The 18,592-nt window shown below is 40.2% G+C and overlaps 1 protein-coding gene across 1 annotated transcript in view; it reads left to right on the top strand.

Annotated features, from left to right (window-relative positions):
• Positions 1 to 21: 21 nt before the first annotated feature.
• The window catches only part of LOC118415679 (cyclin-dependent kinase 17-like), a 99,633-nt gene continuing 81,062 nt past the window's right edge, over positions 22 to 18,592 (top strand). Inside the window, exons 1-2 of the mRNA XM_035820412.1 lie at positions 22 to 207; positions 13,332 to 13,601. Coding sequence (XP_035676305.1) covers positions 13,484 to 13,601 — 118 coding nt within the window. The 5' untranslated portion in view covers positions 22 to 207; positions 13,332 to 13,483. The remainder of the gene's footprint in view (positions 208 to 13,331; positions 13,602 to 18,592) is intronic.

The following is an 18,592-nucleotide window of genomic DNA, read 5'->3' as shown; positions in this document are numbered from 1 at the left end:
TAATCTAATTACCCTCGCGAGGCCTGCTGGGAAATTCGTCAGCCAAGGCAAGAAGAAAATGGAGGCGATAGTGTAAGTGACGGAGAGGGCTATGGTGACTTCAGCGGGCTCAAACGAGTGTTTCCCCGTCAAACGGCTCCGTTAGAACAGCGCAGATCGACGGAGAAGGCTCCATACTCTATCCGGGCGGAGTTACAGAGCGATCAGGTGCGTGCGTCTTGCGCAAATGTAGCTCTCTTCTCGAATGACAGTTTTTTTTGGCGATGTGTGTTTTTTTGGAGACGATGACCTCAGTAAAACCGTCTGACGCTGACCAGTCCACGCGTGTGGCTTCTCCAAAAAATGTTAGATCACCAAGGAATGACTCTTAACAAGCTAGCGTGTCCTTCCGATCGTCCACAATTTTTTTTCTCTGCACTACACATATTGATCAGAAGTAAGTCTAGTTTTTAGTTCAACACTCAAAGCCAGTATATTTGCACACCAGACTGGCTGCATTACGGGGTATTCCTAAAGCTTATATGATTTTTCCGTACGTTACTTTACACCTTTAAGTGCCCTTTTACCCAAATTCAAACCAGTTTGTCGAGAAGTAATTATGCACACACTTGCATACGAAACAAGGAACTAAAACGTCGATAGGTACAGGCGTGGTGAAAACCTTTTTTTCCCTTCAAAATACTCCAGGCTGCATTTTAATTCGACCGGCTTGCTATGGGACCCTGTGACCTCAGTATAAAGACTGCCTTTATTTTGGCTGAAAGCAGGTCGGATTCCTGAGTTAGGGTTGTGTTTCACCCGAGGCGCTCTTCTCTCTCCAAACGTCAGGGTGGAGGGTAGGAAGACCTCGGGATGTCATCTTGACCGTGTAAACAATGCCGGATCGTCCTCAGAATTCCCTGCATTGTTCTGTTGTTGCAAGAAGCGTAGGGGAGGGCTGCAGACAGTTTCCGTGTACTTCCGGTCTCTGGGGTGAAGCAAAAACTGTTGTGCAGTGTTTCCCTCGAATATTGAATTGAAAACTGTTTTGTCCAAAGCCTGTCAGTGTCAAGAGCTTTTATGATTAACATAATTAACTGAAATGAACTGAATTATCATTCAGAGTGCTGTACTTTGATTGTTTTAATCAGGCACTAGTCTAGACTCTAATTAACATGGCCCCCTTATGGCTAATCAGTAATGTTCAGAAACATCAGATCTAGAGTAGATTGTAGTACATGTAGATATAGAACTAGTAAAAGGTAGATCTTATAAAGATAAGAAATTTTTATATTTTTTTATATAAATGATTAACACATCTGTGTGTATGATAGATCGCACTGGAAGCGGAACTTTGTTAATGCTACAGCTCGATAAGAGTATGACTATGTATTTATGTGTTATAGAGTGCATATTGACCACAATTACATGATTTATCAACTGCTGCCCCAACTGCTAGGTCAAAAAGAGATAGTCTGATTTCATCCTAATTGGTTATGCAGTATTTACATATTGCTTACTTTATGATTGAAAATAAAATATGAATCATATGTATGGTTAACCACGTCCCTTTAGACAGGACGATAAATAATGGCCACATGTTTGAGGCGAGCCACTATTTGAGCATGTTGAAGAACCCGCTACAGTCTATTCAAAAAGAGTACGGGTCCTTTCTGGTTCTACCAGACTGACTATGCTGGCCATTATATAAGGCAAAGGCAAATAATTGGCAGTGTACAAAATACTTTTCTGAGCCAGGTTGCACGCTGTGCAACCTGGGGCAAAAACTAGGTTGCACAACTGAATTTCAAGTTGCACTACCTACAATTCATTAAGTTCTGAAAAACAGGTACATTTACATACATGTTTGGCTGATATTAAACGGAGCTGCCTTGGTCCGTTTATTTCTTCCAAGTAAATTGATAACAAAATTGAGTTCTGAGGATCAAAATGTAAGTTGCACCCTGTGCAACCTGAGTTTAGAAGTAGGTTGCACCAAGCAAAAAGTGGTTGCAATGTGCAAGTGTGCAAGTGGGTATTTTGCACGCTGATTTGCCAGGGGAGTTTTGCAACCAAAGGATTTGGCCGGCTGCGCAGCAGAGAGGAAATATTTACCATTCTGTGGACTGACTTCCCTGACCAATTTTCCAAAAGTCCATGATCCCGTATGATTTTTTTCCAAATTCTATGATCCAGTACCCCCGAAGGAGGGCCTAGTGGAGGTTAGTCCTTCCCAGTGTGAGTGGATCATACTACTATTACTAGGTATCCCCTGGCATTTGACCCCAACTGAGGGGGGTGTTGCCTAGTAATATCAGAACAAGAACAAGAAGCGACAGTCAGATTCAGAAGACACCCAGGAAACCATAGACCACTGCTTGGAATGCCCCAGTTAGAATACATGGCATGTCAAGTGGGTAATCAGACATACTTAGCCACAATATGCTGACAGAGGCACAATGGCAAGACAATAAGACCTTTTAGTTTTACTGAAAAAAGGTGTCTTGGTACCAACTGAATACTAGTATCATTTTCCCAAACTGAGTTGTATTGAATTAGTCTGCAAGCATGCTTGTTCTAGGAAAAAAAAAGAGCAAATGTATGTAAGTAGGAAGGCAAAATCGTAATACATTAATGATCGCTGTTGTAATATATCGCTTGTTGTATATGACAGTCAGTTGTAACGAAAAATTGGGAGCTAGATAACATTATGGATTTTCCCTCCAACATCTGCTTGAAGTTGAAGATTACCAAAGAGCAACAATGAAAAGCTGGCTGTGATGATTGACTAAGTAAGACACATTTTACACCAAACAGCTACCTTAAGCATACGGAAGGTCAAAATGTATATGTTTAATGCCACCAAAGTCTGTCTCTGGATGATATTCTTTAGAGACAGCTGTGTCAGAAAGATTAGATTAGTCCTATCCCTGGTGCAAGCAAACTTCATTTCTAGTTTCATTAAGGTTGGGCAGAATCATTGAATTCTTTCCAGAGGGTTGAACATCATGCGGGTAAGGACGCCATGCTGTCATTTACCTATCCAAGCATTAAGGTTTGTTATTCAAAAGAATGCCCATTAAACTTGTATACATATTTTTGACACCATCACAATGAATGATATGTACTTCTGTATTGTGAAGGATGGACCATAAATACATAGCTTGAATGCAGAAAGGTAAACGTTTTAAAGAAGAATGCCACTGAGTTCAAAAGGTCATGGGCAATTGGCACAAATAAACAAGACATGCCCAGGGGGAATTTGACCTTTCAACAACTGTACTGACAATAGATTATAGATGATACATGCAGTTCTTGTATCCTTATTACAGGTATGCACTATGGTACTATTACTATATTGATAATACACAGACACGTAGGTATATTCAGTATCTTGTGGTATTCAACTTTCAATTTCTAAAATCATGTAGTACAAACTGAAAGAAGAAAGTTATGGATAATGTGATAGACTGATCCTTTGCTTTTTGAAAAATGATTTCCTTTTGCTTGCCCTTATCACATTATCAGAACAATTTCACAATATAACTTACTTGATTTTTTTATTTTCATAAGTGAAATATTTTGCAGCTAGCTCATTTTGATGAAAAGAGTTAAGGTTTTTATTCATATCATTTCTGGTTGGGTTAGCATTATGAATGATGTGGCTTGTGTGAATCAATGGTAAGAGATTCCTGGACCTACATGTACAATACGTGTCTGTTTGTGGGGAGGGTAGATAATGCAGGGCATGCCATCAAACAGTCAATACAGGACCTGCATCTGTCTGTCTTCTGTCACACAACACAGGGGCATCCTTTCACAGGATTGGGCCACAAAATGTTTGTCATACAGTAACATTATTTTCAGTGCCATTCAAGGAATAATTAGGATTTGATTGAGTTGGACTGAAGGGGGTTCTAATTTCAAATTCAAGGTGTTGCTTTTTTTCAAGGAGGTTATAAAGAGCTCCTTGGTTTTTGGGAAGCTTGAAAAATTTAGTTTAGTTAGAGAGAAAAACATCTGTATGCATGCACAATATTCAACAAAATATATTCCTACAGCATATACTATATAGTTTTGATTTTTGGGAGGGCGTGTTTTTAAACCTCTGAACTTATTTTGTAATTATGTTAATCAATGCTTTTAGCTTGTGTATCAAAGTGATTGAAAAGATACAAATATATGAATGATTTTGTTATTAGTTGTTAATAAGTACACTGTGTTATCTCAAAACTTGGTAATAATTCTAGCAGCTTCAGCTTTCAGTTACTATTACTACTGATGTTAGATGTAGCAATATAGTATTTGTAGTGATATATGCATAATGTATAACAGAAAGAATATGAAATTGAGAAGAAAGAAATCATCTTAATTTTAGTTTGTTTCATGGAGAGACCCACAGCCCACTGAGAGTGGCCCTCTCTGTGATTTGTACGCGGAAAGATTGATCGCACCGCTAATATCGCATTAGCTGCGTTCACCCCTGTCGTAATGGGGCCACCCGGAATGGAGGTAATATTATTTCTGCCCCTGCCATATTACTAAATAACAGACAGATCTGATGGATGTCATTTTCCTCATCTTTCTGCCTCATATAGTTCACAAGCAACATCATGGGGGTCTGTATGGGGGATCAGACTATACTTGTTACTCAGGGATTTGCATGGGGGTTCTGAATAGATTTATAATTTAAATGTCAAGGGGAACAAACATACATTAAAGAATTTACTATCTACCATGTCAGGTTTGTGGTGCCCAGATGATGCTAGCCTGGATACCAGACCCCAACCTGATCTCAAAAATATTTATCGCGTGGATTAGGGCTGGGTACCGGTACAGAAAATTCAGGTCCAGGTCCGGTTCAGGTCCAAAGGATCAGGTCCAGGTCCGGACCTGAACCTGGACCTAATTCAGTATGACTCATACCAATGGTCCATTTCACTACAAATACATCTGTTTGGTGGAGTATTAGACTTAAATTGGCGTTTTAAAATCCTACCACGCTATTTGCACCTGTGCGATTGGCTGTATAACTTGGTAGAAATTTCTACACACTCTACTCTACTTCGCTCTTGTCATTTTCTTCCACCTGCAGGCGCCAAAACGTGTGAATGCCTGATGAAATGATATGTTAATTTTCTTATCGGTCCAACATCCGGTCCACGTAATTTTTTCAGGTCCGGTTTTTCTGGACCGGTCCAATAAGAAAAACGGTTTTGTACCGGTACGCTGTACCGATACCCAGCCCTAGCGTGGATACATATTTTGAGATTGGGCTGGGGTCTGGTGTCCAGGCTGAGATGATGCCATCCATATATCGTAATCAAATCAGTCTAGACTGATTGCAGATTTTTTAAATCACGAAGGAATATTCCTTAAATGACAGCAGTATTTTCTATCCTGACCCAGTGTATTATTTCATATTCTGGTTTTGACTACTGAAGTCTGTGTTGCATAGCCTTTCAGTTTCAGACCATAAACAAGTTACACGTAGCTCTTGAAATGAACAGTGCTTGTAAACGTGATAAAGTAACGGACTATACAGATACAGATGAGGTGTCCTTGTCTGCTTTCTGCAGATTGCCTTTCTCTGTACCCTTTGATGTGTAAGGTAAAGAATGTGACAGCAATGGCAAGGTCTTTTATATAAATCATAGCCTCCTTTGCAGACTTCTATCGGGGCTAGCTGTTATTTTATGGGGGGGGGGGGGGAACTGGGCTGATTCATGAATTTCAGTCAATGCTGGCTAAGGTTCTCTAATGCTGGGAAAGAGAGTTAGTAGGAAGGTAACTTGTTGTGAAATAGAGTTCAGGGCAAAACTGCCCTAAAATGTTTGACATATTTTGGACAGTACCAGTCTTTGTCAAGGGAAGACCAGTCAACTGATTTCATGACTACTAGAATAGGCATCAAGATTTTGGATTCAAACTTTCAAAGTTCAAACGCATCACCACGCATCATCTGCTTTCCATCTGATGGTTTCTTAGATGTGCATCCACCGTAGATCCCCATTATTCAATCTCAGTCTTGAGTGAAGTAAAGTATACCTAAAACTAGTAAAAGCTTCCAAGTCTGAAAACTCTGATGCTAAATTTAGGGACTAGGAGACATAGAGTTTACTTCCACTCTCAGGAAAACCCAGTGACAGATGGTACAGAACTCAAGCAAAATATTTAACTTTCTATGGTGAAATCAAACATTTTATTCACCTTGATGTATTATTGTAACCAGGAGGTACCCAATGTGAGTAATGAGGCAGTTTTACGTGCTTGAGATGAGGCAACTACTCCAACATTTTAAGTTCCTGCAGAAAAATGAATAAAATCCCTTGCAACATGTCCGAGCTGTGCCGACCCTGGGATCAAACTCAGGTCCACTGATCCCATGGTAATGGAACCAGATGGCCAAGAACTGGGTTGCATTACCCAGAGACATTTTAGCCACATTTTTATATGAATCACCTTATGCTAGACTAACGTGTACTGTACTTTAATTTTCATGGTAGCTTTCAATGTTTCTATTTCATATTGACATTGAGTGGAAAATTTCATTTACTTGACAGTTTTTTAAAACCACAAAGATAGCAGGTAATACAGTAAATGTTTGAAAAGAGGTTTATGATTATGTGGGAATTTGATATTTGTGTAGAAAGAGTTATTACAGCAGTCACAAAGCATATAGATGTATAAGTGAAGTGAAGTTTTACCCTTTTTTGGCATGCCCTTTAATTTTCACAAGGTCACAAGTCTTTGTCAACACCACATGCATGTTTGTTTGTCTCGCACAACTGGTAAACCGTCAGCAGTTTTACATGGTTGGTACCAGCTTTGTAAGACTGGACTGTAAAGTTGATCCACTCACACCGTTGCTGTAGTATCTTTAAGTGAGTTTAACATTCTTGAGGTGTGGCTCTCCGCAAACATGGGGCTTCTGTCCTGACTTTGCTTTCCATCCACGATGACATTCCCATTCAAGAGGATGTCCCTAACCAAAGCTGTTGTCCTTCAAAACACAAAAAGGTACTTGATTGTGTTTAGCCCCAACAACAGTGGCGGCGGCACCGTGGGGGCAGTGGGGGCGGTCGCCCCCACAAAAAATAGGTCGTGGGGGCGACGCCCCCACGATGAAATAAGCTGAAACACACAAAATCAAGCTGAAACTCTTGTGTATATTTTCACTAAGGAAATTTTATCAAATCTCGCTAGTCTACTGGCAAAATTTGAAATCTGAAAATGCAGGAAATGACGTTTCAGAGGGTCCAGATTTCAAAATTTCAAAGGACCTCCCTTGTGAGGATTCGCGCCTTCGGCACTGGACATGGTGGGAAAATGCTACCGGAGCGTCGTCCCCCACAACCTTTCTCTAGTAGAAATTTCATCATCAAACTTTAGATTTCTTTACAAGCAAAATGTTCCCCTCAAATGCAGGAAACGGCATTTAAAGTGTCCTGATCTAAAAATTTCTCCAGAACTCCCTTGCGGCGGCTTGCGTCTTCGGGGCTCACGGCGACTTTATATAGTGCAAAATATGTTGGTGCGTGGGTCGTCGCCCTCAAAAATCGTTTTCTCTACTAGAAGTTTGATTAAATTCACCTTAGTCTGTCTGCAAAATTTGTCCCTCAAAATACAGGAAATGGCGTTTCAGAGGGTCTAGATTTTAAAAATTTCCAGAACCTACCCTGCAACGGCTCGTACCTTCGCCGCTCGAGATAGTGAAAATATGTTGGGGGTGTCGCCCTCAATAACTAAAGTTAAAACTATACATGTATTTTTGATAGAAATGCCATTGAAGTTAGCTTAATCTGGCGGCAAAATGTGCCTCTGAAAATGCAGGAAATAGCGTTTCAGAGGGTTTAGATTTAAAATTTTCCCGGGGGTGCATGCCCCCGGACCCCCTAGAAGGGTCGCGCCTCCGGCGCGACGCCTCGGGCCTTCGGCCCTCGATTTAGTGAGATGACAAATATTCGCCCCCACAACTAAAAAACGGTGCCGCCGCCTCTGAACAATACATTTCTAAAAGGTGTCTGGTGAAAACCTGGACCGTCTCTGTGTTGATAGTAAGATAGTAAGTACAGAGAGGAAGTCTAGTCAGCCTTTCAGAATGCAAGGTAATCAGTTCTGTAATCTCTTAGATCAGACGGAATGTTTCCGTTGTGGTAGCAGGAAGGACATGTCATTGGCACTATCATATGTCTTGTGGAGCATTCAGTAAGTACCAAAACAAAACGTTAAAAGGGAAAAGGAGTGCCTCTGTGTCTCTGATTTTGATAGATGTTATTTTTGGCATATGCCTTTGCTTTATGCTGAAATATTCAAAAGTGTACATGTACATGGTTTTTGTATATCAGTAGGGTTCTTCATGTCCACATATAATTTTCAAGAAAAAAAATTGAGATTGTAAACAGTTAAGAAAATACAAGCGACTTGGAATTTGACAAAAATGACGAATGCAGTCCTGATATTACTTTTAAGCATCACTCAGTCACAAAGCCATATGGGTAAGGGGGTGATGTCTGCCATCTCTAGTTGCCTTGTTATCCTTGCCTTTTGAGTATAATTTAACTACTATAATGCTAGTTCACCTTTATCCAAGGGGCAACCAAGGGGCAACCAATATCCGTTGTTTAAAAGCGGGGTATTTAGGGATATCAAATCAGTGGACGGTGATTTCAAATTGCAATAAGAAGTATTGCAGTTTGACGTCGACACTACATCCCTACATGCCCTGTTCTTAAAAACAATGGATATAGCTTACCATATGGATAAAGGTGACCTAGCATTATATAGCTACATGTACAACGCTAGTATGTGTAACTCCCCTTTTTCAAAGTCCAACTACAGCACTTTTGTGGTGTCAAATGACATGATTTTGCAGTGAAGACATTGCTGCGAACACCGTGAAAGCAAAACTGATGGGAACATTTGAAGATTTTCATTATTTTTATACTTACTAATAGTAACGTTAGTGTATGTACCTATGCAGTTCTGTGGGAAGTGTTTTGATTAATGGTCAGCCACTGAAAACCTCCTATCTCTGGACTCCTGTAATCCAGCTGACCCACTTTCCAACATGGTAACTGCATTAGCAAGCCTCTAAATCTGCCATTTGGGTTTTACTCTGATTCAGAAACAAAGTACAGCCACCAGAGAAAAAGCCATAAAACCTTAATTGAATCCCAGAGTTCATGAAATAATTATGGGGAGTTTGAAACTTTTTCGCAACAGTTTTGGTCCACAGCTGAATTAGAAACTTTTTTCGCAGCACTATGGTGGTCCAGAAAGTAGGACAGTGATTAAGAATTTATAAGAGGGTACATGTGTTTTGCTAAGTGGGTTAGTGGGTAGACTTGTTCAATACCCAGTGGGAGATGTACTGTAGACTTACAAACATCCTACGCAGACCTAGATAGATTATACTTTACAAAAGAGAAGTAGAGGATTTGGATTTTGCCCCCGTTCTGGACTTGATGAGTTTGAGCGGTGTCGGATCGTTGAATCCTTCCAGGCGTGACGGCAGCAGCCAATACTCGTCAATTGATCGGAAATTGGTTACAGCCAGCCTGTCGCGAAATCAAGTGGTCTGGTCATCCCGCATGGCAGCGATCAATGATTGGGTGGGGTCGGTCCGGGCAGAAAGGTCTCTGCTTCCAATGGGTCACAGTTAAACCTGTTTTTAACAGGATAAAATTTCGCTTTAAAAAATGCCTGGTTGGGAAATACCCACAATTTTTCAGCCTCCCCCCTCCAAAAAACAAAGATACTTGATGAAGGTAGTTAGATACTCTGCAAAGAACAGATCTAGACAGTGGATGTTATCTGAAACGTCTGACCATTTCCAAAATCATATCCAGTTGTTTGAGTAACTGCTTTTTGGTATACTCCGCAAAGCAGTTACTGAAGCACATGATTTTGGGGGTGATTTTGGAAATACCAGTGCCACTAATGAAACTTTGAAAGACAGTGAATGCTTTCTGAAATGTCTGACCATTTGCAAAATCATATCCATTTGCTTGAGTAACTGCTTTTTGGCAATAATCTAGATAATTGGCAATTTCACAAGCTAAAAGTTCTGTACATTTTGAAGTGTTTGCGGTGGTTTCATTTTTGCAGATTTGGCCTGTGGCCTTCCCACTGCATAAACATGGAACTGGGAAAATGCATTTCCATGGAAATACAATAATTACTACTGTACTGCAGAATTGCTTCAACTCCTCTGCCCTTCTGATTCTATCGCAAACTTACTCCGCACAATTACAGTACCCTAGATATGATGTAGTGGCCTTTCTCAGGAATTCAAGGGAGTGAATCAATGGCACTACAAGTTTCTATTAAGGTTGGTCTACTGTCCATTAGAAAAGTTCAGGGTTGTGGAATTGGGGTCACATACTGGTCAGCATGGATTAGAACTGATAGGGCTGAGAAGCTGGTAGGTCTATCTTACTGTAACCCAGAATGCGTAAGTTATTACCTGCATGTATGCAGGTATGGTTTTGATGCTGGTGGAAACTTTTCGGTAGCCGGGGATGTAGGGCGCTGTATCTCGTGAACGGATGGTGCGAGCACGACGATTTTTGGTACGTGGGTTGGGGGTGGTAGCCTGACACTCAGGTGTGATTTTGGGCCTCCTGGCGCTTGACCTTGACATTGAAGGTGGCATTTTTGGTGTTTTTGGGGCACTTTTGGCGCTGTGTGTCCGGAACGATACGCGCGATTGCGACGATTTTTGGTGCATGGGTGGGGGGTTGTTGCCTGTTGCCTAGGATTGACTTTGGGCCTTGTCGCGTTTGAACTTGACCCGGCAGGTCGAATTTTGTGTCCGGGAGGGGTGTTTCCGGAGTTATATCTTCTGAACGGCTGGTGCTGGCGCGATGATATTTGGCACATGTGTCAAATTCACGGTGGCTGAATAATGCTCAATTTTGATTTTGGCGCCCTTGGTGCTTGAACTTGACATTTTAGGTTACCTTTTGTGCGGGCACGGGGCGTGCGCTGTATCTCCGGAACGCAAGGTGCCATTGTGTTGCCATTTGGTACGTGAGTTGTTTGTGGTGTCCTGGTGGTCAGGTTTGATTTTGGGCCTCCTAGTGCTTGAACTTGATACTGTATAGGTTGACCCTGTTTTAGTGTGGTTGGGGCATCCTCCCAATATCTGCTTGGTTTTAAAAACAGATTATGGTTGGGTGTAGAACCATCATCTGGCCTGGGCCACCTTCAATGTATCAGGTTACTTAGTGGCACTGACAGTTTGCCAGATGACGGGAGTGTGCCAGATTATATATCTGTTGGTCAGGTATAATTGGAGTTTGCTTATTACTCTTTGTGGTGTTTCTAGAGCTGTATAGTACTGAGTTTTAAGTTCCGGTACAAGTTCCTTTACCCTGTTGGCAATCATGGTTGAACTTGAACTTAAACAGAAGAAGATGCAATTTTCTAATGTGGAGGAGAACTGTATAGAGTATGAGGATCAGAGAAAGGTATGTGTATGATTTGTCCTGTGTTTCTTTTTGTTTCTTTGGTAATGCCATTTCCATACTGTATACAGGTAATTTGTTGTTTTGGGCTAGTCATATTCGCTTGGTTTTTGGGCCTGCTTAATCTATGGTACAGGCAGGGTTAAGTGGTGGAGGCTTAGCTTTGTTCTGTTTTGAATTCAGTATCGTTTGTTGCATTTTGTCGCGGCAAATATATGATGAAATTCCCCTTCTAAGCAACTGCTCATTGGTTTGCGGGGATGTTTGCTGGGTGTTTGCTCTGACTACAACAGCTTCTGAACTTTTCAAAGCTTCCATTGCCAGCAGCTTGCCATCTATAAATGGGATTGACAAGGACATTTTTCATAGTAAATTGTGCTGTTAAATTTGGCTTAGATACTACAGGAGATTTAGGTTTGGGTTGGATGGATTGAATGAAAATATCATACCACCCTGGGGACTAACTGTTGCTGCTGCATGGGGGCTACCACTATTCATATTGTCTAATGTCTATGGAACTACAGATAAAAGTATCATTGGTCAAATTATTCGAGTAACATTCCGATGTCAAGTGAATAACACCCCAGAAATAAATCTTTAATGAATATCATTGGAAGAACACAAACCAAGGAGACTTAGCAGCTGCATTAGGTCAGTACATTGAAATAGGAAGATATTAGTATATCATGTGACAGAGTAACTACATGTGCATGGGCCATCTGAGACAAAAAAAGGTAGCGTCTCAACAACTTCAAAGTACTGTGGTTGGTTACATACTTAAGAAATCCAAAATAAGTAATGTTCATCCATGTCCAAACTTACAAATTCAGAAAATGGAATTTCAGAGTCAGACTTTTGCATGGTGCACAACCAACCCGGTAAAAAGCTCATTTTTCCAACCACGTACCACAGACAAAAAGGCAAAAATACACAATAGGTCTACAGAAACCCAATACATTTCATGCAGGCCTGAGGTCTACGAACTCTTGTTTTGAATTGAAGTCAAAATCCCACCACACCTTTTGGTATACAGCCAGTGTCCCTCTCCATTAGATCTACAGTCCTTGGGATACATAGTTATGCAAGTACTACGGTAGGGGGCTAGTCCACTGATAGTGGAGTGTGCATACTTTTTTTGTAATTGCTAAGTGCTAAGCTGACAAAGCAGTATGTGCCATTGAAGGTTCTGCTCCCAAAACCTACTTTAAGATTTATTGTTCAGTCACAGTTGATCTGTTTTGCCCCCCCAATGGTAAAAATAAATGTTGGCATAATTTTTTTTTCTGACTCTGAGGTCTTGAACGTTTGTCCTAGGTTACCCTTGCCAAAACAGGATTTCAAGGATGAATACAGATACAAACGTGACGGCAACAATTGACACCTTTATTGCAAATATTCGTGGTAGACAATATCATAATTGTTTGGCCACCCATTGACGTCATTGTTTACGTCAATAGCTGTTGTTTTTTAATGCTTTTGCTCTGAAGTAATACTAAATATAAACAATATCAGTGGTAGAATATGAGATGTCAAAATTAAATACATAATGCATACTAGAAGTTAGAATTGTTGTAACTGTCATTCCAGAGTTTTATCTAGCAATATTATTGTCACTCAAGCATTATTACTGTCACTCTCTTATAGGACTGTTTAGCCATAGTGGACGCTGTATGGCTGATGTCAATTATGATTTTACCATGGTTAATATTGCCAGAAGGAGGCCATATATACATTATTGTTATGATTCTTAAGATGACTTTCATATATGACTTTTAAGTGTGAAATACCTGATACATAATAGAATATGAAGGGAGGTTGAAGATATGAAAAACAAATTAACCAGATGTAAAGGTTTGAATGTCTTTTCTTCTGCTTTTACAGCTATTACAACTTCAAAGCCCTGAAGTCGTTGACTGAAAAACAAACAAGGAACTGAGAGCGGCCGAGAATTAAGCTTCCAAGGAGCTTCGAAAACTGACCAGAACACCCTCGTGTAAGTGGGACAAAGAAGGAAGGAAGGAAAGAAGCAAAAGATGAAGAAAATCAAGCGGCGGTTGTCTCTGACGCTGCGCGGCGGCAGGGGTGTGGATGAAAGCCTGTCAGAGCTGGCCGAGAGTATGAACATAGAAGAAAGCAACGCCAAGGATAACGGTAGGACACACTCATGATCATTTATTAGTGTTTGTAACAGCAAAAGATGGGTGACTGGAGTTATGAGAAATTAAAAATTAGAATGGATGATGAATGCAGTAAACATTGGATGAATGAATGAATGAATGAATGACAAATATGTAAGATATTTTGTTTATGGTGTGGGTACACCATTAGACTTTTTGAACATGTGTTATCAAACACTTGAATTGTTTGGTGGAAAACAACTTTTTAACTGGTAATAATGACCCAGATTTAACAACTTTACAGAGAAAAGTTAAAATTTTTTATCTCCTACTAGTTTAACTTAAACAACCAGCACATTATACCCTATATGACATTATTCGCCCATTCCTCGTTAAAGGGGCAAATTGCTGTCGCACATAAGCAGCGGGCCACAGTTTTCTTTAAAGACACAATGACTACGTATTTTGCCCTTTTCCGTTACAAGTACATGATAGTAATATGCTAAGCAATGTTTTCCCACCATTGTTAGTTGCCTTTTGGTCGTCCCGGGTAAGGTTTTGCTTAGAAACACGCTAAAAACACGTGTCGGAAATGCTATAAAGGTGAATATCGTGGCATTCTGATAATGAAAAGACGTTAGTTCTTTAAATTTTCAGTCATAATTTACATCAACACTTAGGCCGGCTTGTCACGTGTTGATGAACTTGTCCAGCAGACGACCTTTTTACGTCAGATGCCGTTTTATTCTTGTCGCCAACTTTTGTATAATTTACGTTACCGAACTTCTGTTGGGTGTAATTCGCTTACGAAAAGACATTTTCCGATAATGTTTTCACTGTTTTATCTGCTAAACAGTGGTGTTGCGTAATAAACAAATGACAGAACACATAAAACACGAATGTTGGAAACATGACTATAACCGCCAATCTCAGGCCTTTTGTCACTTTTTTTATATAATTTACGTTACCATAATAAGTCCCTTAGAATTATAGAAAGATCATTACTTTTGTACTCATAGGAAAGAATGCTCCCAGATAAGTAATTGCCTGCAGAGTTAATCTTTCCAGAGCTGTTTGTTAAAATTTTATTTATCATTAAAAGCATAAATATAATTTACGTTACCATATAATTTACGTTACCATTTTTTTTCTTCAACATGTCATCGGATGTTCAGCAAGAGCACATCAACCAAAGACGTATTATCTGCTGTAATGTTACTGTAGGTGGGCTTGGCTTGCCATAGAGTCACAATGCAGTCTGTTTATATGTTCCTGTTTCAGTGAATTTTACGATGCTGGGACTTTTCATTTCTCATAGGAATGTAGAAATACAAGGGGCGAGTAAGAACAGAAAGAAACAACACCCCGACTCCCGGGATTCGAACCCGCGCCGAACCCGGGCAGTCGGATCACAAATCGAACGTGCAAACCGTTCGGCCAAAAGGCTTAAGCCATTAGGCGTCTTCGGTTTAGCAGTCCTTGAACACCATTGTTACACTACTGCCCCTTTTCTTTTCGAGATCGACATCCCTGTGTGGCACATACTAGCCTGTTACTCACAGGGCCGGCGTGGGAACCCATTGTAGAAATTCAGAGGGGCGAGTAAGAACAGAAATAAACAACATCCCGACCCCCGGGATTCGAACCTGCGCCGAACTCGGGCAGCCGGAGCACAAATCCAACGTGCTAACCACAACACCAAAAGCTCAAGAGCTGTTGGCGTGGTCAGTTTGGCAGCGCTAGAACCCCACTGTTACAGGATCGATGTTCAAATGATAAACCTGACATGCACCAACTTGGAAAGATGCGGGTGTTTATATTGATATCTGATGCTTCAATAATCAACATTACACGGAATGTATAGTACCAAGTTGAATAAATGTATATTGGGTTGGACTGAACCAAAATAAACCCCTGTTGTCAAAGAAGACTCGTCCAAGTTTGTCGTCATTTTCGCGCGCTTTTTGAAGATCACACGACTGGAATGACAGAAATTCATGCTCAACACTGACTGATGAAGTAAGGTACGTTTCAAGCATGTTTGTCTTAAATAGCAACAGAGATTATGATCAGCTAATTATGAAGGTCAATGTAGTCAAGATTCGTGTCACAGAAATATTTCTCGTTTTACACAGTGGACCCCTTTATATAAACGTACAGACGGCGGTAAATCAGCGTTATCTACATTGAGGACTTGTCATTGAGTTATAAGCTCCATGATCAAAAGCATATGGGCTGCAGAAGTTAATAGCTAACTTAAGTTAAGACTTCACTATCATTAGATGTTCCGAAGTTTTCACCTTTGCTTGTTTAGGTTGGAAATCTTGTTAATTAGAAGCAAACTACTCTTTCAACCAGTCGTGACTGCACAGAATTGATGCACAGAATTGTTTTACATGGACAGACACATGGTTCAAGGCAGAAAGCTATTTGTGAAACCAATCCCACTCTATAAAGTCAAGATCTATATAACGTCAGGCTTGTCATGTAATCATGTGGCATTAGTATAAAGGGACAGGCTGCCAGGATAACTGTAGAACAGACTGCCTTTACACATGCAGCTCTCTTTTGGAAAATTCACTTAAGGGTTAATGACCCGCCCCGAGGTGTATATGGTGTCATAACGCCTGGTCCTTTGCTATAACCACCGAATAAAACCACCGATGTGAGCGAAGCGAACGAGGTGGTTTTATGAGCATCGACACTGGTGCCGGTGTCGATACAAATCGACACCGGTGCCGGTGTCGATTCATTCTGACTAATCAGAGGAGCGAAACCCACCTGCCTGGCCTGGATCTTTGTGTTACGGCGTCATAACCAACGTGGAACGGGGCCTTCTGATTGGTCCGTGGCGCCTGGCTATATGATAATGTTGTTTACAGCCTTGCTCATCAACAAAAGCCTTGTTATACACATATTACACAGTTCTTTCTGCCGGTATTATTGAACCACACGATATAAGGTGTATGGATGGACATTTTGTTAGGTAGCACATTCATTCTATATAGATGTGACATTGTGTTTGTTCCAAGAACAAAGATTGTCCTGACATTAAAAATGTTTTATAAGAAGTGCGATAACTGGTGTTTAGTTTGTTGTCTTTCCAATATCGAAAGCTTGTGCTAGAAAGGCCCAGTCCATCTGGTGCATGTTGCCATCGCATCATGTCCTGCTATTTCCAAAGACTTGATTAAAGGACGCGAGGACGAAGCGGTTCTGACCTAGAGCGTGTGATTGCGTGAATCCTTTGTTACTTAGCATGTATTTAAATAGACCCCGCCAAGATAGAGACCTTGCATATCTTGGGTGTCTTTCCGCAGAGTCCGGGTGGGTATAGGACGAACAAGATTATACGGGTATTCCGGATAACAAAGATACCCTTTTTTGCTACTCTGAGTTAGCAACATGAAGATAAGAGGTCCAGCATTATAGACGAACATGACCTGATCAGTTCAAATAGAGCCAGTATGTACACTATTCGGCTTTCCTCCAAATGTTAGAGATTCTGTAATTTACGTTACCACAGTTCATTGGCATTTACCTGTAGAATAGATATCGCCTGCTTTCAACCATTTTCATAAATATATTCTATCGCTCTTATCCCATCCTACAGGGTGAAAATTAAGGAGTATTAAACGGTTTATCTTCATATCAGAAAAAAAATATCATTTATTTACTTTTATACAAATGTAGCAAACTTAATAGCTAGTAAATTTGATGATTATTCCGAAACAAATGACACGGTGGTTAAATATTTCTCATTGGCGTGTAATTTGAAGGTTTTGGGTTGGAAAATTCGCTAATTTGGCTGTTGTTAATCCACTATTACTTGCTGGAACATTTCTCTGTGTAGTAATATGCTCTTTATTACAAAATTGTAGGAAAGATGACATGGCCTACTAAAAATCAAATATCTCCAAAATTAAGCGTGTTAGCACCAGACAAAAATAGCAAAAGATAGTCGATGTAAGTGGTAACAAGTTCATACCAGCAGGTAAGCGTTTTGGACAACTTTATTTTTTACAATTTTCTACCTCCAATTTTCCCAGTTAATGAGGAATGGGCGTATTATATGATTGTTTGTCATTGCATTTTTTGGTGCCTTTTTGGATAAGGCCATAATAAGTACTAATGCGACATCACGGCATTTCACAGCCCATTTCTAACTCACATTCACATTTCTGCATGGCTGGATTTCCATCAGTGTCCGTAGGAAAAGATTATCCTGGAATTTCTAATGTCTGTCTAGACTACGAAAAGGTCAACGACCTCAATAAGAGCGTTCCATATTCGAATACATTACAAATTTTTAGCAGCCTCTTATAACCAAGGAAAGTGGAAAGAAAATGTTACCAAAACATGAGTAAGGCCTAGGAAAAAAAAGTTGTGTTTCCTTCTTCTGTCCTAAAAAAATTAGGGTCGGTAGGTAGGAATTATCTTTTTTTCTTGTAATTTTAGTAAGTTTAGGCTGGCCAAAACTCGAGTGATACACTTGTCTTTCAATGAGGACACTTGACTCCAAAAAAAGTCTAGGGTCGGCAGGTTTTTCTAGGGTAGGTAGGGAAACAGGAAACACATTTTTCCCTAGGCCTTACTGATTACTTACTGATATTTTGCTGGTCTAGTATTACATGGATCCATTACTTCATACTGATTTGCATATTTTGCAAGTATACACCTGTCATGACCAAATATGGAAATTGCTATTTTTTCCTGGATTAGGTTTTATACCCTTAAGGTCATTGACCCCAATTACCCTTCTGGTAGCATTGGACATGAGAGTATTGCATAAGGGTCGTAAAATGGCATTTTGTGGGAGTCATAAACCATTATCTGTCTTACCGTACATTAACTCTGATGAAAATACACCTCTGAAGTTCAATTCACGTTTTTATGACGTTGGACAATGTATTGCTTGAGTTGCTATGATTGCGTTGAATAGTACTGTGGAATGTAAAATTTCAAAATTTTCTTTTGTCTTAAGTGATTTTGCAGGCTACGTTGGGTTTAGGTCCCATAATAACA

This window comes from Branchiostoma floridae, chromosome 5 (assembly GCF_000003815.2).
Source record: "Branchiostoma floridae strain S238N-H82 chromosome 5, Bfl_VNyyK, whole genome shotgun sequence".
In the NCBI taxonomy this organism is placed as follows: domain Eukaryota; kingdom Metazoa; phylum Chordata; class Leptocardii; order Amphioxiformes; family Branchiostomatidae; genus Branchiostoma; species Branchiostoma floridae.
This window is presented reverse-complemented; position numbering and strand designations above follow the sequence as displayed.